The following is a 27,309-nucleotide window of genomic DNA, read 5'->3' as shown; positions in this document are numbered from 1 at the left end:
GAAACAGCACAAATCCTCTGAATGCCGGGACATGAGTCTCTCGCGGGAAACCAGGCGGTGCACGCCGCGGCTCGAGATCATGCACGCCGAGCCATCTCTGACACGCAGAGAGCAAGGACCAATGACTGCGACGAGGTTGATGAACGAATGTGCAAGAAGTACTCGGACATTATGGCGCACTACAGGAAGCAGAGGCGTCGCTACCCGCCCGCGCATAAGACGATGAGTAGGGAGCAAGCGGTAACCTGGAGAAGCCTCCAGGCTGGAACCTACCCGCAGGGAACACTGCTGCACGCCATGTATCGGGCACCTACGGGTGAAACCGCAAGTTCTGCCCACCGGACAGGCCCAACACCTTGTGCCACATGGCACTGGGTGCAGAAATAACCGCGAAGTACCACCGTCTTCATCACCACTAAGCGATAACAAGCAGGAAGAAGCGGAAGACCAGTGGGAGGCTCTGCTGGTGACGCAAGACCCTGAGAGCCAGCTACGGTTGGTGTACAGGGCTCGTGCGGCGGCAGCGAGCCATGCCTACCTGGACTGAGGAGGCCACCCACCTTTGGGCTCAAGAAGCCTGGTCTAACAAAGTATTTCTTTCAACAGGAATGAACTGGGAAAAGTGAAACAACTGCGACGCTGGAAATGCTACCAAAATATAAAAATTCGAAGTGCGCCAGCTAGCAGCGGAGCCCATATACGTTCTCGATCGAAAAAAAAAGCACAGAGTGGGTGACAAACATACTACTACTACAAAAGTGCACAATGTCAATGAACGTCCATTACTCTCGCCACCAAAAATTTACAGATTGGCTCATGAAAACATTGAAAGTCTTTATTAAGGACTGAGTGGTGTCCACGTAAGCAAATCTTTTTTACTGATCTGCTTCGTATTACCCCATTTCTAGAAGCGCCATCCATTCGCTGAGCAACGTACCACTCTTTCAAAGCAGAAAAGCTTGCTACACTTAACTTATTAAATATGCCTGCGGAAAAGGGCAACAGCGAACTGTAGGAGCACATCGGATAGATGGTCGCGGGACGGTGACGACACGCAGTCCTTCAGAGCATGAACACGCCGTCAACACAGTGCAGGACACCGCCAAGACAGGCGTGCGACGCGGTCCCGAGTTCATGAGTAAGCTTGCAGAGAGCACGCGGCAGGACGATCGGGCTGAAGATTGTTGCTCGTGAGGTAAGGCCAGGCATGTTTTTGTAAATGGACGTGCTGGAAAATTTCTCTTGCGCCACAAGCGACAGCAAACACTGGGAACCTGAAACGACACAAGCCCTGTTTGTTGGTCATTCGGAAACACGCAGGTGCAGTACAGTCGTGTGTACGCGATATTTACCAAAACTAAGTGCAAGAGCACCAGGCTAAGTCCAGTCTGCCAGCAAGACGCCACTGGCGAGGGAATGTAGAAGCAGTAGCAGCCGCTCCTGGAACAGGCGATTCTCTCGTGGCCGAAGTAATGTTTTGGAGTGCAGACCGTAGAGTCGTGCAAGAGCACGCTGGGTACGCTTGTGTACCGCAATCTAAAACAGGAGTGCAGAACCTGTAACGACACAGTGCTTATTTACTAAACAGTGGAGGACAAATCGTAATACGAGTCTCGTGTAAACGACACTTACCAGTAGTAGTGCAGGGCGAGGAGAAGTCAAGTCTACCAGCAAGACGCCACTGGCGAGGGAATGTAGAAGCAGCAGCCGCTCCTGGAACAGGCGATTCTCTCGTGGCCGAAGTAATGTTTTGGAGTGCAGACCGTAGAGTCGTGCAAGAGCACGCTGGGTACGCTTTTGTACCGCAATCTAAAACAGGAGTGCAGAACCTGTAACGACACAGCGCTTATTTGTTAAACAGTGGAGGACAAGTAATACGAGTCTCGTGTAAACGACACTTACCAGTAGTAGTGCAGGGCGAGGAGAAGTCCAGTCTACCAGCAAGACGCCACTGGCGAGGGAATGTAGAAGCAGTAGCAGCCGCTCCTCGAACAGGCGATTCTCTCGTGGCCGAAGTAATCTTTTGGAGCGCAGACCGTAGAGTCGTGCAAGAGCACGCTGGGTACGCTTGTGTACCGCAATCTAAAACAGGAGTGCAGAACCTGTGACGACACAGCGCTTATTTGTTAAACAGTGGAGGACAAGTCGTAATACGAGTCTCGTGTAAACGACACTTACCAGTAGTAGTGCAGGGCGAGGAGTCAAGTCCAGTCTACCAGCAAGATGCCACTGGCGAGGGAATGTAGAAGCAGCAGCGGCTCCTGGAACAGGCGATTCTCTCGTGGCCGAAGTAATCTTTTGGAGCGCAGACCGTAGAGTCGTGTAGGAGCACGCTGGGTACGCTTCTGTACTGCAATTGAAACAGGAGTGCAGAACCTGTAACGACACAGTGCTTAATTGTTAAACACTTTATGAGGTAGGGGACAGAAATTGCTGTCCGGTATGGCCTAGCGATCTGAACATTGTCCATCGCGTTCCCACCAGATCTAATGACAAGAAGAATATCATCGCTCGTTTACATTCGAGAACGAAGAAAGCCTACTTTGTTAGTAAAGCGCGTAAAGCCAAACTGTCCCATGAACATTGGATTTTCCGGCTCTTCGAACGCTCCCATTTTTCTAAATTAGCATCTGACCCCCATCTAACAAGGCTAACTTTGAAGAAAGAAACAATGTTCCTTTGGACGGGCAACTGCCAATATAAGGCTAGGAAGACTACTAACAGCAAATTTCTGCATATTCGTTACGAATCCGACCCAACCAAATTAGACAAGGCATACTTGCTCAACCAATTGACAACAAACATTGCTTCTATACTGAAATGCAATCAATCCTTAGACGGATTTCATTCTATGATTCATTTTAATGCTACGAGTGTTCATAAACACTTCGACGCTATTGATAATTTCCTCGCATCGCTAACTAGTCCATTCTGACTAATTGCCATTCTGAAACCTGGTTATCTGACGATGACAAATTTGTATTGCTTCCCTAACTACAAAGTGGAATACGGCAACCGACCTGCTACTAATCAGGGTGGTTCTGCCTTATATGTTTCTTCTAACATTGCTTATCGAAGAAGACTAGATCTATCCTTAACGGTTACCAAGTGCGAATCGGTTTGGATTTAATTCAGTAACTGCTTTCTTGCTCAAGATAGCAAGAATTTCATATTTAGCTGCATTCACCGTTCTCCCTCATCGTCGGTCAATGAATTCTGTAACAATCTGGATCTTATTTTACATACTGTACGACTAGAAAACAAAAATGTTCTAATAGATGATATAAACATTAATTTACTCGAAACATCACCTATTTGTACAACTACACTACTTTGGTCCATAGCTACGAATGTGATTGCTTAATGTTCCCACACGCGAAGTCTCTTATGGTACAGGCACACTTATTGATCATGCATTTTCAAACCTGATTCATTCACCAGAGGCAAAATTTTTCCACATCGACATCAGTGATCATTACCCCCCCCCCCCCCCTGCATTTACGTTTTAATTCTAATGTGCGACCTTGCCCACGTGCCCACACTAAAAATGTTCTTGACAAAGTTAGCTTCATAAATACTGTTGCTAATACAAATTGTTCTTAAATTATATCACTAAACGACCCGCAGAAAGCCTTTTCCCAATTTTTTAAGCTAATTATCTCATACTTCCGAAAGTTCACCTCGAAAAAGAAATGCAAAAATAATGTCACTTTTCAGAATTCATGCCTCTCACAGCAGTTACTAGAAATGCGCAAATGGGATAATTTATATAGGAAAACTAAAAGGCAATCAATTAACATGAACCTAAGTGCCCGATATGAAAGCTTCTGTAACACTTAACTGTAAAATAAAACCAGCTAAACTATTGTATTTCGAGCGAAGAATTTTACAGGCGGCTAATAACACTAAATAGGAATGGGAGATTGTCAACTCTTTTTTAAGTAGACACGACTAAACCAGGTATCCAAAATTTCAAAGGATGGAGTAAGCTCGATTTCCCTGCTGAAATAGCCGAGGCTTTTAGCAGTTTTCTAATAATCCACCTACTTCTGCACAGATGATCAACATGAACTGTCTACCACCATTCCTTTTTTTCCTATAACGCCAGAAGAAATGGATACTGTTATAAATAACCTAAAAGTGACAAGCCCTGGAATTGAGGTGCTTCCTGCTAACATTAATTGCGCACCTAATTTCAGACATACTTTCATTTATTGTTAATTATTCAAGACTGGTTTATTTCCTTCTGAAGTGAAGCGCGGCAGAGCTACCGCAGTTTTTAAAAAGGGCGATAACTCATTGCACAACTACAGACCTATTAGCAATCTGCCGTTCTTTGAGATAGTTATTGTGAAACTAATTGAAATGCGGCTAACGAAATATCTTAATTTAACGTCTTCTCTGCACGCCAGTTCGGTTTTTGCCATGGGTATTCCACAGCGCTGGCACTTATTCATCTTATGGACCAACTAAAAAAAAATTATCGACCAGGAATTTCTCGCCGCCACAGTTTTTATCGATCTAACGCAAGCATTTGATAGCATAAATCATAATACCCTATTCTAAGCTCGAAGCAATCGGTATTTGCGGTCCCGCCCTTTCGCAACTAAAAAGCTACTTACATAACCGTGTTCAAGTTTCTGTTTCCAGTGCTTATTCTCGACAGCAACTACTAACATCGGTGTGTCCCAGGGCTCCATCCTGGGGCCACTTCTGTTTATATTAATGATTTACCTAATTGTCTTTCTTCGACAAAATGCATTGTGCACGCTGACGATACCACCATATTATCTTTTCGTAAAGATGTCATCTCTCGTTAACAACCTAAATGCTGACTTAGAAAACATTCTAAGGTGTAATGTCTACGTGTTATCTATTAATGCAACTAAGACTAAACTTGTTGTATTCTCTTCACATCAGCGAAACATAGCTTCCATTTCACCTTTCAGTTTTGGTCCCCACTGCCTTCATCCAAGTTCATGTTCATCTTTCCTTGGCGTTCTACTTGATTGTAATCTGAAATATTACAATCATATTGCTCACATAAAAGAAAACAGCTTACTGTACAGCATCTTAAAGCACGCGCTTACTTCACACTTAGCACATTGCTCTCACTTTACCACTTTCGTGCACTCATATTGCTTTTGGTATAATATGTTGGGAAACCACCTATAATATTCGTATTGCATCTCTACGGACAGTTCAGAACCGAGCCATCATAATTACTTATAGTTCCCGCTTTTGTAATGCCCCTTCCTTACTATTTCTCGGCTCACTAAATACAAACTGGTTATATTTTTCTACATATTTCTACATAATGAGCTACCATCGATCACATTTTCACGCTCTAACTTGACAATTCATAGTACCACCAGATTCACGTTGAATAACGATTTTCTTTAACCAAGAATCCGCACCAACTACGGTAAGCAAACCGTGGAATTTTTCCATACGAGTATGGAACACTTCCTCTCATTAGGAAAAGCACAATATCTTTACACCAATTCAAAGGGAACTAAAAATTCCTTTATTGACAGACGAATGAGAGAAATTACTGTAACCATTTTTGTCCGTTCTTTGCGTTCTGTATTTATTCTTGTAGATAAAAAACGGGTATTTTATTCCCATAATCTTCTTGCTACCATAGGATGAGCTAAACCTTGTTATTGGTAATCAAATCTGTATTTTTGCTCTGTTAATGTTCAGTTCCTGTTGCTTGTATACTACATTATATGCCAGTGTTGCTTCGAGATCTGAACTATCGTAACTGTTCTTGTACACAAGGTCCCGATACAGTCCGACTATGGGACCTGCTCCTGCATACTAAATGCTCGTAATGTAACCCAACTTGTAACAATAATTTCTGGTAGACACAGCCTCAATACGAGTCCCGTGTAAACGGCATTTACCAGTAGTAGTGCAGGGTAAGGAGGCAAGTCCAGTGTACCAGCAGGACGCCATTGGCGAGGGAACGTAGAAGCAGCACAAGACGTTCCTGGAACAGGATATGCTCGTGGCCGAAGTAATCTTTTGGAGCGCAGACAGTAGAGTCGTGCATGAGCACGCTGGGTACGCTTGTGGACTTCAGTTGAAAACAGGAGTGCAGAACCTGTAACGACACAAAGTGCTCATTTGTTAAACACTGGAGGACAGTCGTAATACGAATCCCGTGCAAACGACATTTACCAGTAGTAGCGCAGGGTGAGGAGGCAAGTCCAGTCTACCAGTAGGACGCCATTGGCGAGGGAACGTAGAAGCAGCACAAGACGTTCCTGGAACAGGATATGCTCGTGGCCGAAGTAATCTTTTGGAGCGCAGACCGTAGAGTCGTGCATGAGCACGCTGGGTACGCTTGTGGACTGCAGTTGAAAACAGGAGTGCAGAACCTGTAACGACACAAAGTGCTTATTTGTTAAACATTGGAGGACAGTCGTAATACGAGTCCCGTGTAAACGACATTTACCAGTAGTAGCGCAGGGTGAGGAGGCAAGTCCAGTCTACCAGCAGGATGCGATTGGCGAGGGAATGTAGAAGCAGTAGTCGCTCCTGGAAGAGGTGATGCTCCTTGCCAAGTAATCTTTTGGAGCGCAGACCGTAGAGTCGTGCAAGGGCAAGCTGGGTACGCTTGTGTACCGCAGTTGAAAACGGGAGGGCAGAACCTGTAACGACAGTGCTTATTTGTTAACCACTGGACGAAAACAGCCGTAATACGAGTCCAGTGTAAATGACACTTACCAGTAGTAGTGGAGGTGAGGAGGAAAGCCCGGTGGAAAGACCAAACGAAGATACAATGGAAAATAGAAAATTCTCGACTGGATTGTGCCTGACCCATGTGGTGTAGAAGAGAACTGCGAAACGCGAAACTCGCCATGGTTCTTGACGTCGCAGGAGCTGAAGAAATTTTCATTTTCAACTTTAATGGCGGAAAATACTGGCTTAACTCTTCAGAAAGAAACTATGCATAAAGTGGACTGTGTAGTCACAAGGACTGTTCAGAAGGATGTAGAGAGCAAGTTAACGTGGAAATCAACTAAGTAGCAATCGGAAGACGATCTCGAAGGCACTAGACAAATTCAGTACCGAGATAAAAATACAACTGTTCAATGCGAGATGTTTCACGTTTGGAATGGCAGAATGAGCGTGCTCGGAAGAATCTGAACAATAGCTACTTTATCGCGCCATCAAGCAATTCGAGAATATCGACTAGCAAGAAAATTAAAAGTATTTGACGACTCGTGGTTAAGATCAGGACTGTTCTGGATGACTATCTTCAGACAGGAGGAAATTTGAATGCAGATGTACCTACACTGAATGAATTTTGGAAGGAATTCTTGCAATGACAGCAAACGTAATTATGTTTGCATTGATGAAGTTATGCTTGGAATATCATAAAGCAGGCAAAAGGCGTGTACATAGAAGCAAAAAAAATTTCGCGGAGCTGCAATGAATCTTTGGAAAGGGACATCAAACAGTGAAGAAATGAGAATTTAAATGCGCATCAAGGTGCCGTTCTTACGTGATCAAGCCAGACCAGTATTCCAGGAACGAACTGGGACACGGCCGACAGTATTCTGCTATCATATCGACATGAAGGACTGGAGTTAAATGCTCACCAAGCGAAGAGTACTTCAAGCCAGGGCAAAAATATTCGGTCGGCTGGAATTTAACGTCCTGTACTGGAACAGCTAATATCGGTATTCAATGACGGGAAAAAACCGGAATCTTGGGACAACCCTCTCCCAGACGAAGATAAATAACCTATGGAAAAATATGCCGAGGAAGGTAAAGGACTAAATGCATCAAGAGCGCATCGACATCAACTCAGATGTCGATGCGCTTCTCAGAGCACTTCTCAGATGCAAGCCCGGCGGTGTATTCAAGTGCGACCTTCATGGTACTGTTATATCAGAGTGGAGACACTGCTGGTTCTGGCAAAGAACAGAGTAGCTCTAATGAACACCGTCGTCAGTCTCGCAAATTAGAACTTGCGAGCAACAGTAAAGTATCGGACCACTTGTACAATCGTGCTGCATTGGAGAAAGAAAATGCACGAAGCACCCGTTGAACACGGACAAGAGAAAAAAAATGCTCAGTAGCAGAATGGGGATACGTCAATAGTAGTGAAAAATTGAGCAGAGATAACCTGGAGTCCCCGTCGAAAAGATGTAGTGAACAATTTTGTGGAAGGGATCCCTGTTGCTACAGGCCAAATAGCCGTCATAAAATACCGGTTAATAATGAAAGGAAAGGACACTATTCTTGTGCCAGATATGCGTCGAAAAGGATCTCAAGACGAGGCATTGAAGTTGACAAGTTCGGCCGTGACATGAATATTGGGAGAACAACAACGTGAATGTTTCGGTCCGTGAATAATATTAGAGAAGTTCTACGGTCCACTAAAAGCAGAAGAAATAAATACCGCCGACGCCTGCCTCATTTGGCTAGAACAAAGTGTGTATATTGAAAAATTGCAGAAATTCAGCAAGCAAGCGAATGTGCGGGCAGTAGGTGAATACCAGATATATTAAGGTAAAGACCCAATGAGACTTCAAGGGCGCCTTCGGTAGTGCCCGTATCACAAGACGAACAGCACCCGATCACATGTAAATGGAAGAAATCCGCTGGCAGTGTGACACCTATATGGACAAACTTCACGGTGGAGTACGGGGTACACTGGCGCGTATACGTGAAAGAAATAATACGACAGTGCGTTGTGTGGTTAAGATACAATTCCTGATGGTCTTAAGAGCAAGTACTTCCTCTTGAGGATGGAGTAACGAAGACCACATTGAAATAGCTGGTCTACGTTTCAACGGTGCGCTGGGAGCAACTACAAAAAAAGAGACATAGCCAAACTCTGTGTAGCAACTTTCACATTTGCCGTGACAAGAGGTGTACACTGCGAAACTGGTGGAGACGCTTCACATCAGTTTTCTACAGTATTTTCGGCGTTTCTCAGCTCGAACATAAATGTGCTCAGCAACAATGCAAGGAGAACGAATAAGGCATTGAATGCGTTCACAGCAAGATTACGTCGATAAACAACTGAATTTATGACCTATCACCAAGTGGAAATTTCCTCCACCAAACACCGTGTGGGGGCGGTTTCTGTGAAAGGCTCATTCGTAGTTTTCAAGTCTACTTCGGAAAGCGATAGGTTGATGTGTACTGCATAATGGAGAACTATTTACTAGAGTATACGAAGTAGGTGGTATCATTAAAGGGCCCCTGAAACGGTTCGGACAAATTTTGTAGACGCGTAGGGTACAGCTTAAGTAGAACATTCGCACCACAATTTAAGTGAAGCGTTGCGTATTAATGGAGCTACAAGCGATTAGAAGTTACCCTCTTCCCCAGCCATGCTTTTCCTACTCAACTCGTTCGCCGAGCGAGCGGGGCTAAGCTCCGCCTTCACTGGTCTTGCGTCACGATGCGACGTCAAATCGTCCACATCCGGTTGTTTTGGAGCCCGCCCCCGCCCGCGCGAAACCTCTCCTCTAGCCGCTTGGCTGTCGACCCCAAGCGAGAGCTATCGAAGCAGCGTGCTTTGCGAGCATTCTGTCGTAGCGCCGAACGTGTCTGGTATTCCGTTAGCCACAGGCAAGCTGGTCATATCGGCAAATGACAGGAGGCATAAACTCAAGCTGATGAAGGAACTTTGGCGTAGACGTACGTGAGCGGCCTGATCGGTCTGCACGGTCCAGACACTTGTTGGCGCAGAGCTTAACCAGCCAAACAAAGCGCTAATATTGCTCTAACGAAGTGTAAAACATTTTAAACATTTATAAAAACAACGTGTTGATGATTACACTCCTGCGAAAAATACGCACCAGCAGCAAAGAAGAATACGCTTCGTTGCTGCTACTGTGTATGGTTGAGCTTTGTGCCATCAGGAGGCTGCACCGTGCAGACCATTCACATTTGCCCTTCTGCTCATCTCGGCTCATCCCGTTACGGCACAGTCAAGCGGCCAGACCCTGTCCCCTTGCGCTTACGTTTGCCCTAATACGGGACTCGCGAAACGCTAGTGCGTTAGTAATCTTCCGGTGTAAAGTGACGGCCACAAAGGCGCAAATCCTGGCGCCGATCGGATAGCGGCAGTCCGATGCGCAGCAGCCAGTGCGCTCGTACGCTGCCCTGCAGAGGGACACCATGTCGCAGCTTGACATACTGCCAGTCGCTACGTTTGCAGTCCACAAGGCAACAAAGTCGAATCATAGTGCTCGCGAAAAGACTGAGACCAACTCTGACCGCGGAGCTCTCGTCAAAATGGAGTACGTTGTAACACAAGCAGACGACACTTGCTGTGTGCCGGAAGTGCTTAAGTGTACTGAAAAATTGTTCTTGCGCATTCTCTTTCTGCTACTTTCTCTTTATAAAAAGAAATTAACTAACATTCCAACTATTACGAAGATCATTTGTTTACCAGAAAGTTGGAAAAATTATCGATTATGCGCCCTGGTCAGCCAATCGGATAGCACGCCCCGCTGACGTCATATGGGTAATTTCGGTCATATGGGTAGGGGCGGCTTAAAATTCCGCCGAGCAGCGCGCTGCGATCGGCAGCGATGTGCATTTTTAAAACCTTATAATAAATTACACGCTTTACGCAGAGCACTTAGATGTGTCAATGATCAGAAGGACCTACTCTAACGACTAAGTACGTTTGTAGAAAATCGTCAAAAGCGTTTCAGGGTCCCTTTAAGAAGCAATCGTTAACACAAGTTCACGATGAACCTGGAGAACCTATTCCTCTAACTTCTGCGGACCCGATGGGCGGAACCAGGAAAGTGGGAGGAAATATTGAATAGGAGGGCAACCTTCGACAAAAGTGAAGACTACGTAGAGTTACAAAAGCATTGTGAAAAATGTGGCACTCCGAGTAGACGAAATAAATTACGGGTGAGGAAATGAAATCAGCTAAGAAATATAACCAGGAACGGAAGAAATTCAACGTCGTCTTACTGGGAGAGCGACATACAAAAGCCTTTTGGAAACTCTGTGGCGAAGTTTTCCGAAGCATAAACCTAACCTCGAACGTCTGCATAATAAATACATTCGACAGCAAATTTCATCGGAAGCCCACAAAGTTTGTACTTGCGGAGCCGGCAAGGTGTAGCAACAGGATTAAGACAAGGAGCACAGAGAACACTAACCATAGCCGTCAGAGGAAAACACGGCTTCATTCAAAAGCTGACGTTCGGAACCTTAAATGCCACAGGGCTTATCCGCCACACGAGAAAACAACCGTAGTACCATTGGAGTGTATAGACGGTACTTGTCAGAGGTAGTGCAGGGAGTTTAACGAATCTGCGTCTCCCAGCTGAAAGCCACCAGCGAGAAAAATGCAGGCGTGACACGGCCGGAAAATAGATGTGCAGAACCGCCCGCTGGATATGCTTGTGAATAGCCGCAATGGAAAGCAGACGGTAGGAACCAATGAAAGAAAAGTGGAGAAGGCAGGGAGGTTAACCAGTTTAGCTTAACCGGTTTGCTACCCTACACATGGGAGCGGGATGGGGGGATGAAAGATGGGGAGAAGAGAGAGAGCACATAACACGCCACACACATACTTACAGTCTGTCACTCTTGCGCGGTACGTGACATCACTGTCACAGCCGCTTGTCCAAGCCCGTCTCCTTCATAAACCGAAGTAATCCCTTCGTCACCTTCAGCTGCGATGTCTTCTGTAGGCGATATATGAAAATAGTTGCAATGACAATAGTCTGTTCTCAAGGTGCGCTAGAACGGACGCCAGGGACTGTCTCTGAATATTATATTCAGGACAGTCGCTCAGAATGTGTTCCAGCGTCCCCTCGCAAAGACAGGCATAGCAGAGAGCGTTGTCGGCCATTCCAATTCGAAACGAGTAAGATTTCGTGAAGGCCACCCACAGCCATAAGCGATAAAGCAGGGTGGCCTCACTTCGGCGCAGCCCAGTTGGCATACAGAGATGCATCAAAGAGGGCAGGTCGTGTTGACGATTGCTCCGGTTGGTTTGGCTGCTTGTTGTGCACCATAGAGAGCGTGATCTCGGTGCAAGCACTCGAAGTCTGCTGGCTGCGTCGGACCGTGAAAGTGGTATGGCCTCTTCCTGTGTCTGTTCAAGAGCTGTCCGAGCGGCTTTATCGGCGTCATTTCCTATGACTCCGCAGTGACTTGGCAGCCACTGAAACGTTACGTGCTGTCCTTTCTCATGCGATGTATGGAGTAGGCATCTAATATCGAGCACGAGCTGTTCGAATGGCCCGCGACGCAGGGCTGATAGCACAGATTGTAGGGCTGTCTTTGAGTCAGTGAAAATTGACCATTGTGGAGATGGTTCCCGATTGACGAAACAAAGTGCAGCGCGAAAAGCAGTTACGCAGATGTCGTTGGGTTATCAGTTCTAAAGCTGATGGTAATACCTCTTGCTTGGACGACCACAGCACCGGAAGAACATTGGATGTGTGTGGAACCATCAGTATAAATATGTGTACTGTCCGCGTACCTCTTGTGCAGAAGAAGCAGAGACAGTTGTTTCAGCACAGGCGACGACAGCGCAGACTTTTTCCCGATTCCTGGTACGCTGAGATGAACTGTGGGGCTGACAAGACACCAAGGGGGTATCGATGGTTTAGATGCAGCGGTGAAGCCCGAGGGAAGTTTGTCGTTGTACTTGACGATAGTTTTAGAGAATGATGATTGGTGCCTGTCTGAAGGTAGTGTTGCCAGGTCGCGATAGGGGGCACGTGCAAAATGTCTGATGTGCGTTCTCAGGGCTTCCACCATGATGCGAGTTTGCATTGGATGGTCCCGATCAATCGCAATAGTAGCCTCTGTTGACGTTCATCTGGGCAAACCAAGGCAAACAGTGCTTGAGCTAGTGCTGTCTGCAGAACAAGAATACGTCTTGCAGGCGTTGTTCACTACAGGTATAGACTATCTTAAAAAAACCGAGAAAGAGCTCTGTAGAGTTTCATCATTGCGTCAACTGACATCCCCCACGTCTTTCCTGTCAAGTAGTTAAACAACTGGGAGGTTGCTGTCAGGCGCCGTTTCATGCAAGCCACGTGCGGGCTCCAACAGAGGTCTCGGTCGATAATTACGCCAAGAAATCTTGGCTCCGACATAGGAAATGGTCCGCCCATTGATTGAGATGACATAAGGAGTCATTGGTTTGCGAGTAAATGCCACTAGGGCGCATTTTTTGGTGATATGCTGAGACCTTGTTCACACAAGTAGCTCGCTGTCAAAGTAGCCGCTCTTTGAAGCCGTGCACGTATCTGAGGACGTGTGACTGCCGAAGTCCAGACACATATCTGCGTATATTGAAATGTTGGTGGTAGTTGGCAAGTATTAAGCAAGCCCAATAAGAGCGAGGTTGAATAGCGTCGGGCTGAGAGCACCGCCTTGAGGAACGCCCCTGCTGGTATAGCGTCGCGCCTTGGGCCATAGTCAGATAACACATGATGATCATGCAGATAAGTAACTTGCAATCCACAAAAATACTCGACCAACTAAGCCAACCGTCACAAGAGCGTCGAGAATGGCCTGATGTAATACGTTATCGTATGCCCCTTGCACATCTAAAAATAAAGTTGCAGATTAACGTTTTCGGGACCTTTCGTGCTGGACATTTGAAACGAGATCAACTACATTGCCCATGGAAGAGCGGTCACGTCGGAAACCAGCCATGGAAGTCGGATAAATCTTGTATTCAAGGTACCATTCCAGGCGGTCAAGGATCATCCATTCCATTATCTTTCCTACACAGCTGGCCAACGCTATTGGGCGGTAAGAGGTGAGCTCTAGCGGGGATTTGCCCTGCTTCAAGATTGGCACCAGACGGCTGACTTTTCATTCGTCAGGAACATTTCCCTCTTGCCATGAGATGTTGTAGAGACTCAATGCTATCCGTGCGGATTCTCCGAGATAGCACAAGGCTCGGTAGGATATACCATCTGGAACCGGAGATGATGAGCGCCTGCAGAGAGCTAGTGCCGCCTCGAGCTCCTCCACTGTAAAAGGAAGGTCCATGCGGCAATCAGCAATCGCGGGAATGGGGGACGTCATCTCGGGCTGGAGGATCTGGACGTGTCGCTTTGTCTGCCATCTGCGCACGATGTCTTGCCGACCTTGGAAAAGCGCGAGCGCCTTGAATGGAAAACGCTGTTATGGAAGGCAACGCAGACCTTGCACCTTTTTCCAAATGTGAGACAGCGACTTGCGGGGGTAGAGTGTCTGGCAAAACGTTGCCCAACATTCCGACGCTAATCTATCCATTCGACGCTGAATCTTTTGAATCCTCCTGGCTGCCCTAAGGTCATGGATTGATTTTGTACGCAGATATCGACGTTCCGCGCGGCGACGAAGTGCTCGAAGTCGTTTCGCGTGTAACAGATCGTCAGCATGCGAGTGGCGTTTTGCATCGTATTTTTAATTGTTTGCCTTAACCCAGAGGATAGGCTCTCGCGGCAGGCATCTTCCATATCAGATTTGAAGTTGGCCCATTGAATCGTCCGAATGGTATTCCGTGGGCCAGATCTAGAAGACAAGCCTTTGATGTTCAGATAGGTGGGAATGTGATCACTCCCATGTGTCTCAATATCTGGAAACCACTTCATACATCTGGCGAGAGAGTTGGAGGCGCAAGCTTGGTCGAGGCAGCTGCCGTATGTCACGCCTCGAAGAAAGGTGGGGTTACCATCGTTCAAGAGAGTAAGGCCGTAGTTGTAGGTGATGCTTGCTAATCTTAGTCCCCTTGCATTTGTCTTTCTACTTCCCCATGCTGGATGGTGTGCATTGAAATCTACGATGACCCATGGGGCGGGACAAGCACTCAAGATATCCGTAATCTTTTAGTATCGAAATTGCTGGAAGGCGATATATACACGCCTATGAGGGTAAACAAGAGTTTGTTCTTTTTAAATGTGATGCATATATATTGATTGTCGTCGTGGGGAGCAATTGGTTGCAAAACATAGGCGAGTTCACGACGAAAAAAACGATAATTTTGCTGCATGCACAATTTGTTGATGACATGATACATTCGTATCCTGACAGTCTGGTTTCGACAAGTTGGGCTCACAAATGACGATGAGTAGAAACAGCGTTGTACACATACTGACGGAAAATCTGAAATTCGTGATTTTAGCCCTCTGGCGTTCCAATGGATGACGGACGCTGCCTTGACTTCTTTTCGGAAGGATGGGTTATGGGTAGCCATCGAGGGATTCAAGCACTGGGCTTAAGGCTTCCAGTACTTTGATTGCGCTTCGAGCAGACGGTGTCCCCATGTCCACTAAAATCGTTCGGATTGCCTCCATGAGGGAACGTAGCACCGAGATGACTTGACGATCTGTCTTAGGTGACTCAGCAGTGGCCGGAGAACGCTCCGATAGGGCCGCGGCCTTCTGAGGTTCCTTCGCAAGGGAGCGGCTCGGTAGCGTCAGCCATTCCTCTAAAGAATTAGAGTCTTATCTGATTTCCTCGTGCAAGTGTTGGGCCCTTTCGCGGCGCGACTAAGTGGTACCGTAGTGGAGCGGGTACTATCGCTTCGCGCGTGCGCCTTCTTTGAAGACGTACGATGGCGTCGACGTCGGACTACTTCGGCTGCCTCCCTGTGAGCCGTAGTGTCTCTGGCCATTTGCTTCAGAACCGCGCGCTCCCTCTTGATGCGGGGACAGTCTTTCAACGAGGCTGCGTGAGGGCAGGTACAGTTGGCGCACTTCAGAAGCAGACGGTAGAAACCTGAAATTAGGCAGGGCTTGTTAAACATTCGAGAGCACAGCTATACTACGATTCTAGTGTTCATGGTACTTGCCAGTAGTAGTGCCGGGCGAGGAACGAAGTCCAGTCCACCAGCAACGCTTCCCCGCCGAGGGAATGCAAAACAAGACGGTCGGTGACGGCACGAGTGGTGATCAAGGTCATCATCTGCGACGCAAGGAGGAAAGTAAACAACCATCAAAGAACAGCAGGAACCGCAAAGAAATGGCCCACTCACCGTAGCTACTGCACGGCCGGGCTCCGCTCCAGACCGTCGGCGACGTAAGGTCGCCGCAATAGCTAATATCTGGCGAGGCAATTTCAGAATGGCGTTCGCTTCCGTGATTCCACATTTCGCTCGATAGCACTGACGCGCCCGGGCTACCTTGTCACGAAATGGTGGGGTCGGGTCGCAAGGCCATTCGGAAGGGTCCATGTCCCTGACGCACTCGTAGAGGACGGCTATCAGCTGTAGCCTGCGCAGTATGAGCTAAGCCTTATATCCGTTAAAACCTGAAGCTATACGCCGCCACCCCACAATACGTGGCCCGTCCTCTTCGATTCCGTCACGGAGAAGACCCATGTGGCCGCAAGCCAGGCCGACGAAACCTCAGGCTTACAGCTAAGCAATTTCGTAATGTAGCTATACATTACAAAATTACAAAACAGTGAACTTCCCTATGGTGTGCGCCACCCTCGCCAGCTAGACCATCTAGAATATGCACAAAGACCACCTGATGAGCGTTTAGGACGCTCGATGCGAAGCTCGCAGAGACGACGCTCGCCGTGACGAGAGGTTGCTGCGCAGGTCCTGGGGTTAGTGGCCACACTCAGGCTGATGTCCAGTTGCCGGCCGATGTGCAAACGGCCACAGCCGCGGAAGGATTGTTGCTCAGAAGCATCTGATCTGGAACTTAGGCAAGAAAATACTTGGAATTTTGAGCAGAAACCAGTGCTGCCAAATTGTCACGTGTAATTTTTCCACATATGTGGGTGGAAATTTTCCACACGCCAGGACCAAATTTATTCATAAAAGCATCTATACGCTGTGAGGAAGTGGCTTGCTGAGAACCTGTGGCCAAATTCACTGCAGCTGACAGAACTAAAACCCATTCGACAAGGAAACGCTAAACAAGCACGATGGAGCCCAAGATGTGTGCGTCTGAGTGGCCGGCAGTAAGAAAAAAAAAGGGGAGGGGGGGAGTTTCGAAACCAGGTACAGCGCCTCGATAAAATGCCTTCCACACCTCGTACACCGAGTTCTAGTGGCAGCTATTCACGCGTTCAAGCAATATATAATATCAATCAAGAAAGCTATCTGGAAATAAGAAGCTACACTTCCCGCTCCTGATCGGTATGTTTCAAGCGTCATACTTGGCTGAGAAAATAAGAATTAAACGATGTTCAGTTTGTTATACATGGCCAGGTTCTGTCTGAACACTAGATGACCCAAAACGTATGAAACTGGTGGTCATAACCCCGTAATGGAGCAATTCAGCGCCTTAACGAAAGATCTAACCCGCTTTGCTGAAACTGCTTCCAAAATTTAGTCTTACTCGCACAGGAGACTCAAAAAGTGGCCGAGCTCGCTTACATGAGCCTTTGGTAATGCGTGTCATTGCAACTTGCAGTCAGCTGGAGAAAGCGCAACCGAAGCTGGCCAACCGTAAGATGACATTCAGAAATGTCGCAAAATAGCGTCCGTGTAATAATTCAGGCATGTAGCATTGACTTCAGTTGTCTGCGAAGATAAACAACTATTGTCCATATTTGTTCACTGCATTTTTTAGGCTTGCAGCACAGCTCATGAAGAGCAAAAAGGGAGGTGGAAGGGGTAATGAAAGGGAACGGAGAACAGAGTGAACGTTCCCTTTGATTACCCCTTCCTTTTTGCCCTTTCTGAGCTGCGCTACAAGTCGAGAGAAATCAGGACATACCAGCTCGCCCAAACTGCCACGCTTTTGTAAACTGCAGCACATTAAAGCGAAAAAGCACTTCTGACGTCAAATTTAACACGTTTTTCATTGCCAGAATAATTTCCACCGAGATCTCGGACATATTATCCACAATATGTAGAATTTCCCACCTTTTGGCAAAACTGCCTCGGACGTTCTCCTCGCTCATCGCCATCCAAAATGGTCATCTGCAAAACGAGAACCGCAGCGGGCTCATTGTTGAACACTCGAGGACAGAGCCAAGAGTACGAGACGTCAGTACGCGATACTCACCACCAGTGGCGGGCGAAGAGCAAGATTCCGACTGCCAGCAGGACGCCATGGTTGAGGGAAGGTAATTTAACACGATGGGCCAGAGACGAGTGGTTCTCTAGGCCATCTCCCGAGGGGGTCGTTGGGAGGATGACAAACGGGGAGCAGCTCACTGGATAACTTATGGGCTTCAATCGAACGCAGACGTCGGGATCCTGAAAAGAGTTTCCGTACTGAGCATTTCCACTAGAACACACCAAAGCGTTTTGCACAAAAAAAAAGATTGCTCGGTTTCTTGAAAAAGCATGAAAGTGGTCTCGCGACACCAGTGGAGCTTTCAACGGGAGAAGTTAACTGAGCTACCAATGTTGCAAACAAAGGAAGCAATAAAATATTGAACAATAGCTAGAATGCAGTATGAATATTTCTGGACCTAAGACGGGCCTTTGGTGTAGTCAAATACTGAGCACTTCTCACGGAATTTTCTTACAGAATTAGTGGGTGGGTGCTTAACTGAGAAACTATCACCAAAATTGTGGCAATGGGTTTCACGGGTGCATCTATCTCCAAGCTAATGTCGATGGCTAAAGGTGTATCACAAGGGTATTTTAGGGCAGCCTTTATTTTTTGCTTTATAAGTAAATATCGCTACCATTCCACCAATAGGAAAAAAAGTTTTGTACGCGGATGACATGAATTGTTTTGTCCAGTGCCGACTTAACAGATAAAGTCAAACCGGTGGTTAAGGAGTAGTCAAAGTTGCCAGATGTGAACGAGCTGCAATTGAATTGCGGCACATAAGTCATCATCATCATCATCATCATCATCAACCTAGTTACGCCCACTGCAGGGCAAAGGCCTCTCCCATACTTGTCCACTACCCCGGTCATGTACTAATTGTGGCCATGTTGTCCCTGCAAACGTCTTAATGTCATCCGCCCACCTAACTTTCTGCCGCCACCTGCTACGCTTCCCTTCCCTTGGAATCCAGTCCGTAACCCTTAATGACCATCGGTTATCTTCCCTCCTCATTACATGTCCGGCTCATACCCATTTCTTTTTCTTGATTTCAACTAAGATGTCATTTACCCGCGTTTGTTGCCTCACCCAATCTGCTCTTATCCCTTAACGTTACACCCATCATTCTTCTTTCCATAGCTCGTTGCGTCGTCCTCAATTTCAGCAGAACCCTTTTCGTAAGCCTCCAGGTTTCTGCCCCATATGTGAGTACTGGTAACACACAGCTGTTATACACTTTCCTTTTGAGGGATAGTGGCAACCTGCTGTTCATGATTTGAGAATGCCTGCCAAACGCACCCCAGCCCATTCTTATTCTTCTGGTTATTTCAGTCTCATGATCTGGATCCGTGGTCACTACCTGCCCTAAGTAGATGTATTCCCTTACCACTTCCAGTGCTTCGCTACCTATCGTAAACTGCTGTTCTCTTCCGAGACTTAAACATTACTTTAGTTTTCTGTAGATTAATTTTCAGACCCACCCTTCTGCTTTGCCTCTCCAGGTAAGTGAGCATGCATTGCAATTGGTCTCCTGAGTTACTAAGCAAGGCAATATCAGCCGCGAATCGCAAGTTGCTAAGGTATTCTCCATCAACTTTTATCCCCAATTCTTCCCACTCCAGGTCTCTGAATAGCTCCTGTAAACATGCTGTGAATAGCATTGGAGAGATCGTATCTCCCTGTCTGACGCCTTTCTTTATTGGGATTTTGTTGCTTTCTTTGTGGAGGACTACGGTGGCTGTGGAGCCGCTATAGATATCTTGCAGTATTTTTACATATGGCTCATCTACACCATGATTCCGTAATGCCTCCATGACTGCTGAGGTTTCGACTGAATCAAACGCTTTCTCGTAATCAATGAAAGCTATATATAAGGGTTGGTTATATTCTGCACATTTCTCTATCACTTGATTGATAGTGTGAATATGGTCTATTGTTGAGTAGCCTTTACGGAATCCTGCCTGGTCCTTTGGTTGACAGAAGTCTAAGGGGTCCCTGATTCTATTTGCGATTACCTTAATAAATATTTTGTAGGCAACGGACAGTAAGTTGATCGATCTATAATTTTTCAAGTCTTTGGAGTCCCCTTTCTTATGGATTAGGATTATGTTAGCATTTTTCCAAGATTCTGGTACTCTCGAAGTCATGAGGCATTGCGTATACAGGGTGGTCAGTTTCTCTAGAACAATCTGCCCACCATCCTTCAACAAATCTGTTATTACCTGATCTTCCCCAGCTTCCTTCCCCCTTTGCATAGCTTCCAAGGCTTTCTTCACTTCTTCCGGCGTTACCTGTGGAATTTCGAATTCCTCTAGACTACTCTCCCATTATCGTGGGTGCCACTGGTACTGTATAAATCTCTATAGAACTCCTCAGCCACTTGAGCTATCTCATCCATATTAGTAACGATATTGCCGGCTTTGTCTCTTAACGCACACATCTGATTCTTGCCTATTCCTAGTTTCTTCACTGTTTTTAGGCTTCCTCCGTTCCTGAGAGCCTGTTCAATTCTATCGATATTATAGTTCCTGATGTCCGCTGTCCTACGCTTTTTGATTAACTTACAAAGTTCTGCCAGTTCTATTCTAGCTGTAGGTTTAGAGGCTTTCATACATTGGCGTTTCTTGATCAGATCTTTCGTCTCCTGCGATAGCTTACTGGTTTCCTGTCTAACGGCGTTACCACCGACTTCTATTGCGCACTCCGTAATGATGCCCATGAGATTGTCTTTCATTGCTTCAACACCAAGGTCCTCTTCATGAGTTAAAGCCGAATACCTGTTCTGTAGCTTGATCCGGAATTCCTCTAGTTTCCCTCTTACCGCTAACTCATTGATCGGCTTCTTATGTACCAGTTTCTTCCGTTCCCTCAGGTCTAGGCTAATTCGAGTTCTTACCATCCTATGGTCACTGCAGCGCACCTCGCCGAGCACGTCCACATCTTGTATGATGTCAGGGTTAGTACAGAGTATGAAGTCGATTTTATTTCTAGTCTCGCCAATCGGGCTCCTCCACGTCCACTTTCGGCTATCCCGCTTGCGGAAGAAGGTATTCATTATCCTCATATTATTCTGTTCCGCAAACTCTACTAATAGCTCTCCCCTGCTATTCCTAGTGCATATGCCATATTCCCCCACTGCCTTGTCTCCAGCCTGCTTCTTGCCTACCTTGGCATTGTAGTCTCCCATCAGTATAGTGTATTTTGTTTTGACTTTACCCATCGCCTATTCCACGTCTTCATAGAAGCTTTCGACTTCCTGGTCATCATGACTGGATGCTAGAGCGTACACGACCTTCAATTTGTACCTCTTGTTAAGGTTCACAACAAGACCTGTCACCTTCTCGTTAATGCTACAGAATTCCTGTACGTTACTAGCTATAGTCTTAATCAGGAATCCGACTCCTATTTCTCGCCTCTCCGCTAAGCCCCGGTAACACAGGACGTGCCCGCTTTTTTAGCACTGTATATACTTCACTTGTCCTAACATCAATGAGCCCTATTATATTCCATTTACTGCCCTCTAATTCCTCCAATAGCACTGCTAGACTCGCCTCACTAGATAACGTTCTAGCATTAAACGTTGCCAGGTTCAGATTCCAATGGTGGCCTGTCCGGATTGGACAGGCCGCCAATCCGACAAGAGGCCAATTAAAATCTGCCTCCCCTCCCGGCGGACAGAGTCAACGAATCGGGGTAATTGCAAGTCACAGGAGCTGACTTCACCGGAAGACTTTATGCCAAAAACAAATACGACATTGTGGAAGAATACGTTTTCACCTGCGCGGTGAAAACGCGGTGAAAACGCACTTGAAGATGACCAATGACATGTCAATATCCAGTTTTTTTTTCAAGCTTTCCGGCTATACCCCGCACTACGGGGTATACCTGCCGTAATCTGTTCGTACAACGGCAGTGCCTTTACTAAGGCCGAGAAGAAAATGCTTGAAGCTGTTGGGCACGAATGAGCGAATTATTACTGCAGTACCCACCAATGGAAAAGAAGAGCCGAGTGCGCCCCATGGAGGTGTAGGAGGTTTTTTCGAGTGCCTCACACGAAGCCTGAAGACATTGACGCGAAAAATCTCAGTGGAGCAGCCACGCACAATTGTAGCAGAAGTTGAAGGAGCGCTCAACAATTGACCGTTAACATACGTGCATGGCGAATCTACTGAACCCATGCCACTGATACCTGCCAACATAGGCGGACGCCAACAGCTTCAAAGTGGACAAACAAGGCTATACAACGGAGACGTTGAAGAAACACGGCGATGCTGATGCGAACTCGTAAAAACTTGGTGGATGAGATGGCATCGCGAATATCTTAAGTAAATAGGTGCTAATGTTCTGGTGTTAAGACCGGGTCAGGCGTTTTTTCATCATTCATCATTAGTACAGAAGGAGGTCCCGGAGTTACAAGAACTGTCAGGGGGACCTCCTATTAGTAATTTAACATTGCACCATTTAATACATTTTGGCAACATAGCAGCGACAGACATCAGGAAACACGAAGTTCATGAAAAAATAAACAAATACAAAAAGTTGCTTACAATAATTGAAGTTCAAAACACAAGCAAATGAAACCGATACAGCGTAGGAATAAATAAATATGTAGTAATTGACACATTATGGAAACATAGGAATAACATATGTCAAAGGACACTGGGTTAATGTAACAGATAATTAGAAATAAATATATGCTTACAATACGCAAAGTACAAATGTTATATAGACTATGCGACAAAAAATTTGAAATGCCTAAGAAAGGATAAAAAAGAAGACCAAGGAAGATATAGAATAACCAATAAATAAAGGCTGTCGATACAATAGGCAAGTACAGAATCATTGAAAACTGGGAAATAGATATGTACACAATATATACTTATAGTAATGAATCAGTAGCCAGTAGTGTCGTTAGTAAATATTTCTTCGTCTCTCCTGAATGTTAATGTTGTGCGGCAGGCTTTAATATGGGGTGGTAGTTTGTTCCAGTATTTAATGGCCGTAAAAAGGGAAGTAAACATTCCATAATTAGTGTTTATTCGAGGGAGTAAAAAATTGTTAGAGGGAAATCTCGTATTGTTAGTGTTGGTAAGAGCAGAGTTATTAAATGCATATAAAATTATTTCATGATTTAGTGTGCGTTATATTAGTAAAACCAATCTGAGCTGGAGCATGTAACGTAATGGTAGTATTTTTAAGGAACTGAAAATTGGTACTGCATGTGACATGTAACTAGAGAAATTAATGATCCTCAAGGCTTGATTTTGTAAATGTTGTAGATGTATTATGTGCGAGCAATATGTGTTTCCGCAAACTGAGATGCAGTATTGCAAGTGACAGTGAATAAATGCGTAATAAAGTGAAGTTCTAACGTTTTGTGGAAAATACGAGCGCGTTAGGATTAGTACTCTTATTCCAAAGGCAATTTTTTTTTAGACCATGTCAGCATGCAAGTTAAATTTAAGTTGGGGGTCAAGTTTGACGCAAAGGAAGACAACTTCATGTGCAGGTGAGAGAACATAAGTTTGTAAGACGAGCGATGGCGCGGGCGCGTTGAAGCGTTTATGTGTATGAAAAAGCATAACTGAGTTTTCGAAGGGTTGAAGTCTGTTACTTGTGCACCACGCAGATAAGTTGCTTAGGTCAGAATTTAGTCGTTTTATTACAGTATTTATGCATCGAAGAACATATTTGAAAATGTGCCAAATTGAAAGAAGTTACCCTGGTCGCGACGAAATAAGGGCTTGTCTAATTCAGAAAGGCAACAAATAATTTCTCGGAACATCTGCGAACATCTTTGAAGGGTGCCTCAAATATCCCGTCAAAGCCTATCTCATGCAAGTTGGAAGGCGGGAGCCTGTAAAATATCTTCATCAAAGTACTCGAAGACGAATACGAGAAAGGCTCCTTGTCGCGAGCTACTTCAATAAACCATTCACGTTCGAAGCAGTCACCGGCCTCCATCGTTCTAACATGCGTCATCAACACGCCGCGGTCATCCGAGAGCTAGTTACGGTGTGCTCAGGGTGGAATCTCCCGCTTCTTAGCCCAATACCTCGCTATGGAAAAGTGCCACACGTATTATTGGTTTTGCAAGTAAATACCCATAATTTATTTAGAGTTTACCACTTCTATCATTCGCCGTGTGAGGCAATGATAGCGTCGACCCTTCTCCCCAACAATGAGCAATGGTGCACAAGCAAATCCCGCATCGCTGTCCTGTGCACTACGTAAACAAGTCGTGTACGCAAGGCAACAAATCACACTAACTCGGCGCTAGAGTGCATACGACGTTAAAAAAAAGAAGAACAAATCGCCAATTGCCGTCAATTAACGCAAACAGCAAAGAAACCATCTCTTGCATCGATTCGAACAGCTCGCGGAAGCCACGTAATTTTTTATGCGCTATTGCGTCCAGTATCAACTACGACATGCGAGCAACTGGCAAAGCGATAACACGTTGCAGCTCCTACTACGGGCGCTTGTGCCTGAAGTAGTCCCACCTGCTTTGCTTCGAGTCAAGAGCTGCAGTACTCGGAAAAGCACGAACAACTAAATATTAACAACAATGAATAATAATAATAATAATAATAATAATAATAATAATAATAATAATAATAATAATAATAATAATAATAATAATAGGACATAGTGATAGTACGAATCGTGTTTAAGCGATATTTACCAGTAGTAGCAAACGAAGTTCCCCGTAGCAGAAGGACGCCATGAACGTGGAAATGCAAAGGAGCCAACGCGGTCAGCCACGGTAAGAGGTGCTCAAGGCCATCTCCGGTGGGGGACGTTGGAGGATGGCAAACGTGGAGCAGCACGCTGGATATCCTTCCGACTCGTGGTCCGCAATCTCGAAAGCGAACCTCGGGATCCTGGAACGACAACAAGGCTTTTTTTAAGCACTCGAGAACACCAGATGTAGTACTACTATTCATCTGCACGTGGTATTTACCCGGTGCAGGGCCACAAGGCAACACCGACGAGGGAACACAGTAGACCGGGCGCGGTGCGAGTGATGCTCTAGAAAATAGCGAGGACACTAAGCCCACATCGAAAAACGAACAACGGCAACGAAACGGGCCGCTTACTGTAGCTGCTGCCCGGCCCAGCTCCGACGAGAACAGCAGGCGACGTCCGGCGTCGAGGTGCTGCGCAGAGCGGGTTAGTGCCTAATAGCTGGCGAGGTTATGTCCGAATGCCGTTTGCTTCCGTCATTCCCACATTTCGCTCGATAGCACGCGCACTGACGCGCGCGGGCTATCTACGTCACGAAATAGTGGGGTCGGGTCGCAAGGCCGTTCGGATGGGTCCATGTCCCTGACGCAGTCGTAAGAGGACGGCTATCAGCTGTAGCCTGCCTAGTGTGAGCTAAGCCTGTTTCAGCTAAAACCTGAAGCTATACACCGCCACCCCGCAACACGTGGCCCGTCCTCTTCGATTCCGGCACGGAGAAGACCCGTGTGGCCGCAAGCCATGCCCATGAAACCTCGGGCTTACAGCTAAGCAACAACACTAACTTTACGCAATTTTGTAGTGTAGCAATACAACCTTAGTGAGCGCTAGCTAGTGCAACTGAACAGTTAACTGCTCTAAGGCATGCGCCACCCTCGCTAGCTAGACCATTTAGAAATAAATGCACAAAGTGCACACACAGGCCTTTTGAGCGTTTAGGACGCTCGATGCGAAGCTCGTAGAGACGACGCTCGCCGTGACGAGGGGTTGCCGCGCAGGTCCTGGGGTTAGTGGCCACGCTCAGAGTTCATCCACAGTTCAATAGTCCCGGCGCCGTCAGGGGGTGGAAACGCGCACAAACAAAAGAACGAGTACTCGGCAGGAACGACTTGCGGCTCATATACGATGCGCCGGCTCGACTGGAGTGTCGTCGGCGTTTAGTAACGTAGTTATGCCGGCTGGCGGTCACTTACACTCCGGGAGCTCGAAAGCGGGGCCAGGAATTGCAGAGACGGAGAAGGCTGGCGGGTCGGGCAACAAGTCTCTCGAGGAGTGCCTCACATTTTTCAGGTCCGGTGCATGAAGCCAGTGCTTTCAGAGTCGGCCGAAGGCGGGAAGATGCGCAGCGTGTAACTTCGACAAGCGGTGCCACTGTTAGCGCGTAATTAAGACCAGCAGGAGCTCGAAGTACGGTGCGACGCAGAAGGCAGCAGACACGACGCACGCCGAAGCAGACGGAAAAGGCAAAATGGTGGCCCAAGCCCCCGGATGCTCGCTATGTGCCCTCGACGACCGCGATGCCAAGCTCTTCGGCGCATGCGTTGATACACCCGGGCAATTTCTTTTCTTCTCTCATTGGTCTAATGTCGAACTACGTCACCGGCTCGCTAGCCGCCGTGCCGCTGTTATCCCCGCGACTGGCGCGAGGGCGATGTTAAACCAAAGGAATAATAAAAAAAAGTTGCAGCCTGCGTACAACTGCCGACCTCGGAATGTTCTAGAAGCTTCCACATGCTTCCACTGTGTTCTTGGACATTCAATGGCGTTAGCGCTATCGCCGTAGTTTCATGGATATTATAACCCGTGGACGGAATCTTCGCGGTTCCGCCATACAGGTTCCGTGGCCGCCTTCGCATTCGCGTTGGGCTCCGGCAGCGAGCATGACTTGCAACTCGTGAGCGCGTGCCGCGACATGTGTCGAGTTGGCTGTACGCGCAGTCGTCTGCTCCTGCCGCATCGTTTCTCTTGGAACAAAAAAAAGAATTGAAATTCTATAGCTTCAATTGCGTGCCCGAACAACGCGATCTTATTTTGAGACATGGCGTAGCAGGGGCACTAACGGGCTAATTTTGACCACCTGGGGTTCTTTCACGTGCACCTAAGACCAAGCGCACGAGCGTTTTTGCATTTCGGCCGTTATCGAAGTGCGACTGCCGCGGCTGTCATCAAACCCTCGACCTGGAGTTGAGCAGCGGAACCCCACAGTCACTCCACTTGCGCCACTTGTGCTTTTTCCGGATGTAGGTGTCCCAAAACGCTAGCATTCGGTCTTTGTTGGTAACGTAATAGAGAGGCGAAGAACGAAGAGCTCAGTTAATAGAAAGCCGTTCTTCCTCCACTCTGAGTGACTCGGCGCAAAAGACATCGAGAAAGATTTGGGACGAGAAAAATCACACGCATGAGGAGTTCATAACCGCAAGAAATATCATGACCAAATTATTCTGTGAAGCACCTAATCACAAATAACACTTTTCAATATATTTCGATTCCTTGTTGAAAACTTCATTTACCAAAGATTAGTCCATCTGATCCCACCACCTACTACCTTCGCGTTGGTATGGTCGGTAGTATTAGAGGTAGTAATAATAGT

The 27,309-nt window shown here is 46.6% G+C and overlaps 1 protein-coding gene across 9 annotated transcripts; it reads right to left on the bottom strand.

Annotated features, from left to right (window-relative positions):
- Window positions 1-459: 459 nt before the first annotated feature.
- LOC139049170 (uncharacterized) lies at window positions 460-26,737 on the bottom strand. 9 transcript variants are annotated; one of them, XR_011508155.1, is made up of 16 exons: window positions 25,076-26,737; window positions 24,940-25,007; window positions 24,661-24,859; window positions 17,979-18,172; window positions 17,837-17,893; window positions 15,989-16,663; window positions 15,806-15,918; window positions 11,578-15,732; window positions 6,464-6,891; window positions 6,187-6,386; window positions 5,910-6,109; window positions 2,179-2,376; window positions 1,903-2,102; window positions 1,633-1,829; window positions 1,353-1,556; window positions 460-1,274 (listed from the first exon to the last, which is right to left on the bottom strand). XR_011508155.1 is itself a non-coding variant. In XM_070524505.1 (16 exons), exons 11-15 carry the CDS (start codon window positions 6,056-6,058, stop codon window positions 1,378-1,380), a joined length of 837 nt encoding a protein of 278 aa, XP_070380606.1. In that variant the 5' UTR covers window positions 6,059-6,109; window positions 6,187-6,386; window positions 6,464-6,891; window positions 11,578-15,732; window positions 15,806-15,918; window positions 15,989-16,663; window positions 17,837-17,893; window positions 17,979-18,172; window positions 24,661-24,859; window positions 24,940-25,007; window positions 25,076-26,737; the 3' UTR covers window positions 460-1,274; window positions 1,353-1,377. The 9 variants fall into 9 exon arrangements, 8 of the variants coding, with proteins under 8 accessions (XP_070380606.1, XP_070380602.1, XP_070380565.1 ...); XM_070524505.1 differs by having other exon boundaries at window positions 1,353-1,536; window positions 1,633-1,809; window positions 1,903-2,082; window positions 2,179-2,350; XM_070524501.1 differs by having other exon boundaries at window positions 1,633-1,809; window positions 1,903-2,082; window positions 2,179-2,345.
- Between the last annotated feature and the right edge of the window lie 572 nt (window positions 26,738-27,309).

Source organism: Dermacentor albipictus, chromosome 1 (assembly GCF_038994185.2).
Source record: "Dermacentor albipictus isolate Rhodes 1998 colony chromosome 1, USDA_Dalb.pri_finalv2, whole genome shotgun sequence".
NCBI classification, from domain to species: Eukaryota; Metazoa; Arthropoda; class Arachnida; order Ixodida; family Ixodidae; genus Dermacentor; species Dermacentor albipictus.
This window is presented reverse-complemented; position numbering and strand designations above follow the sequence as displayed.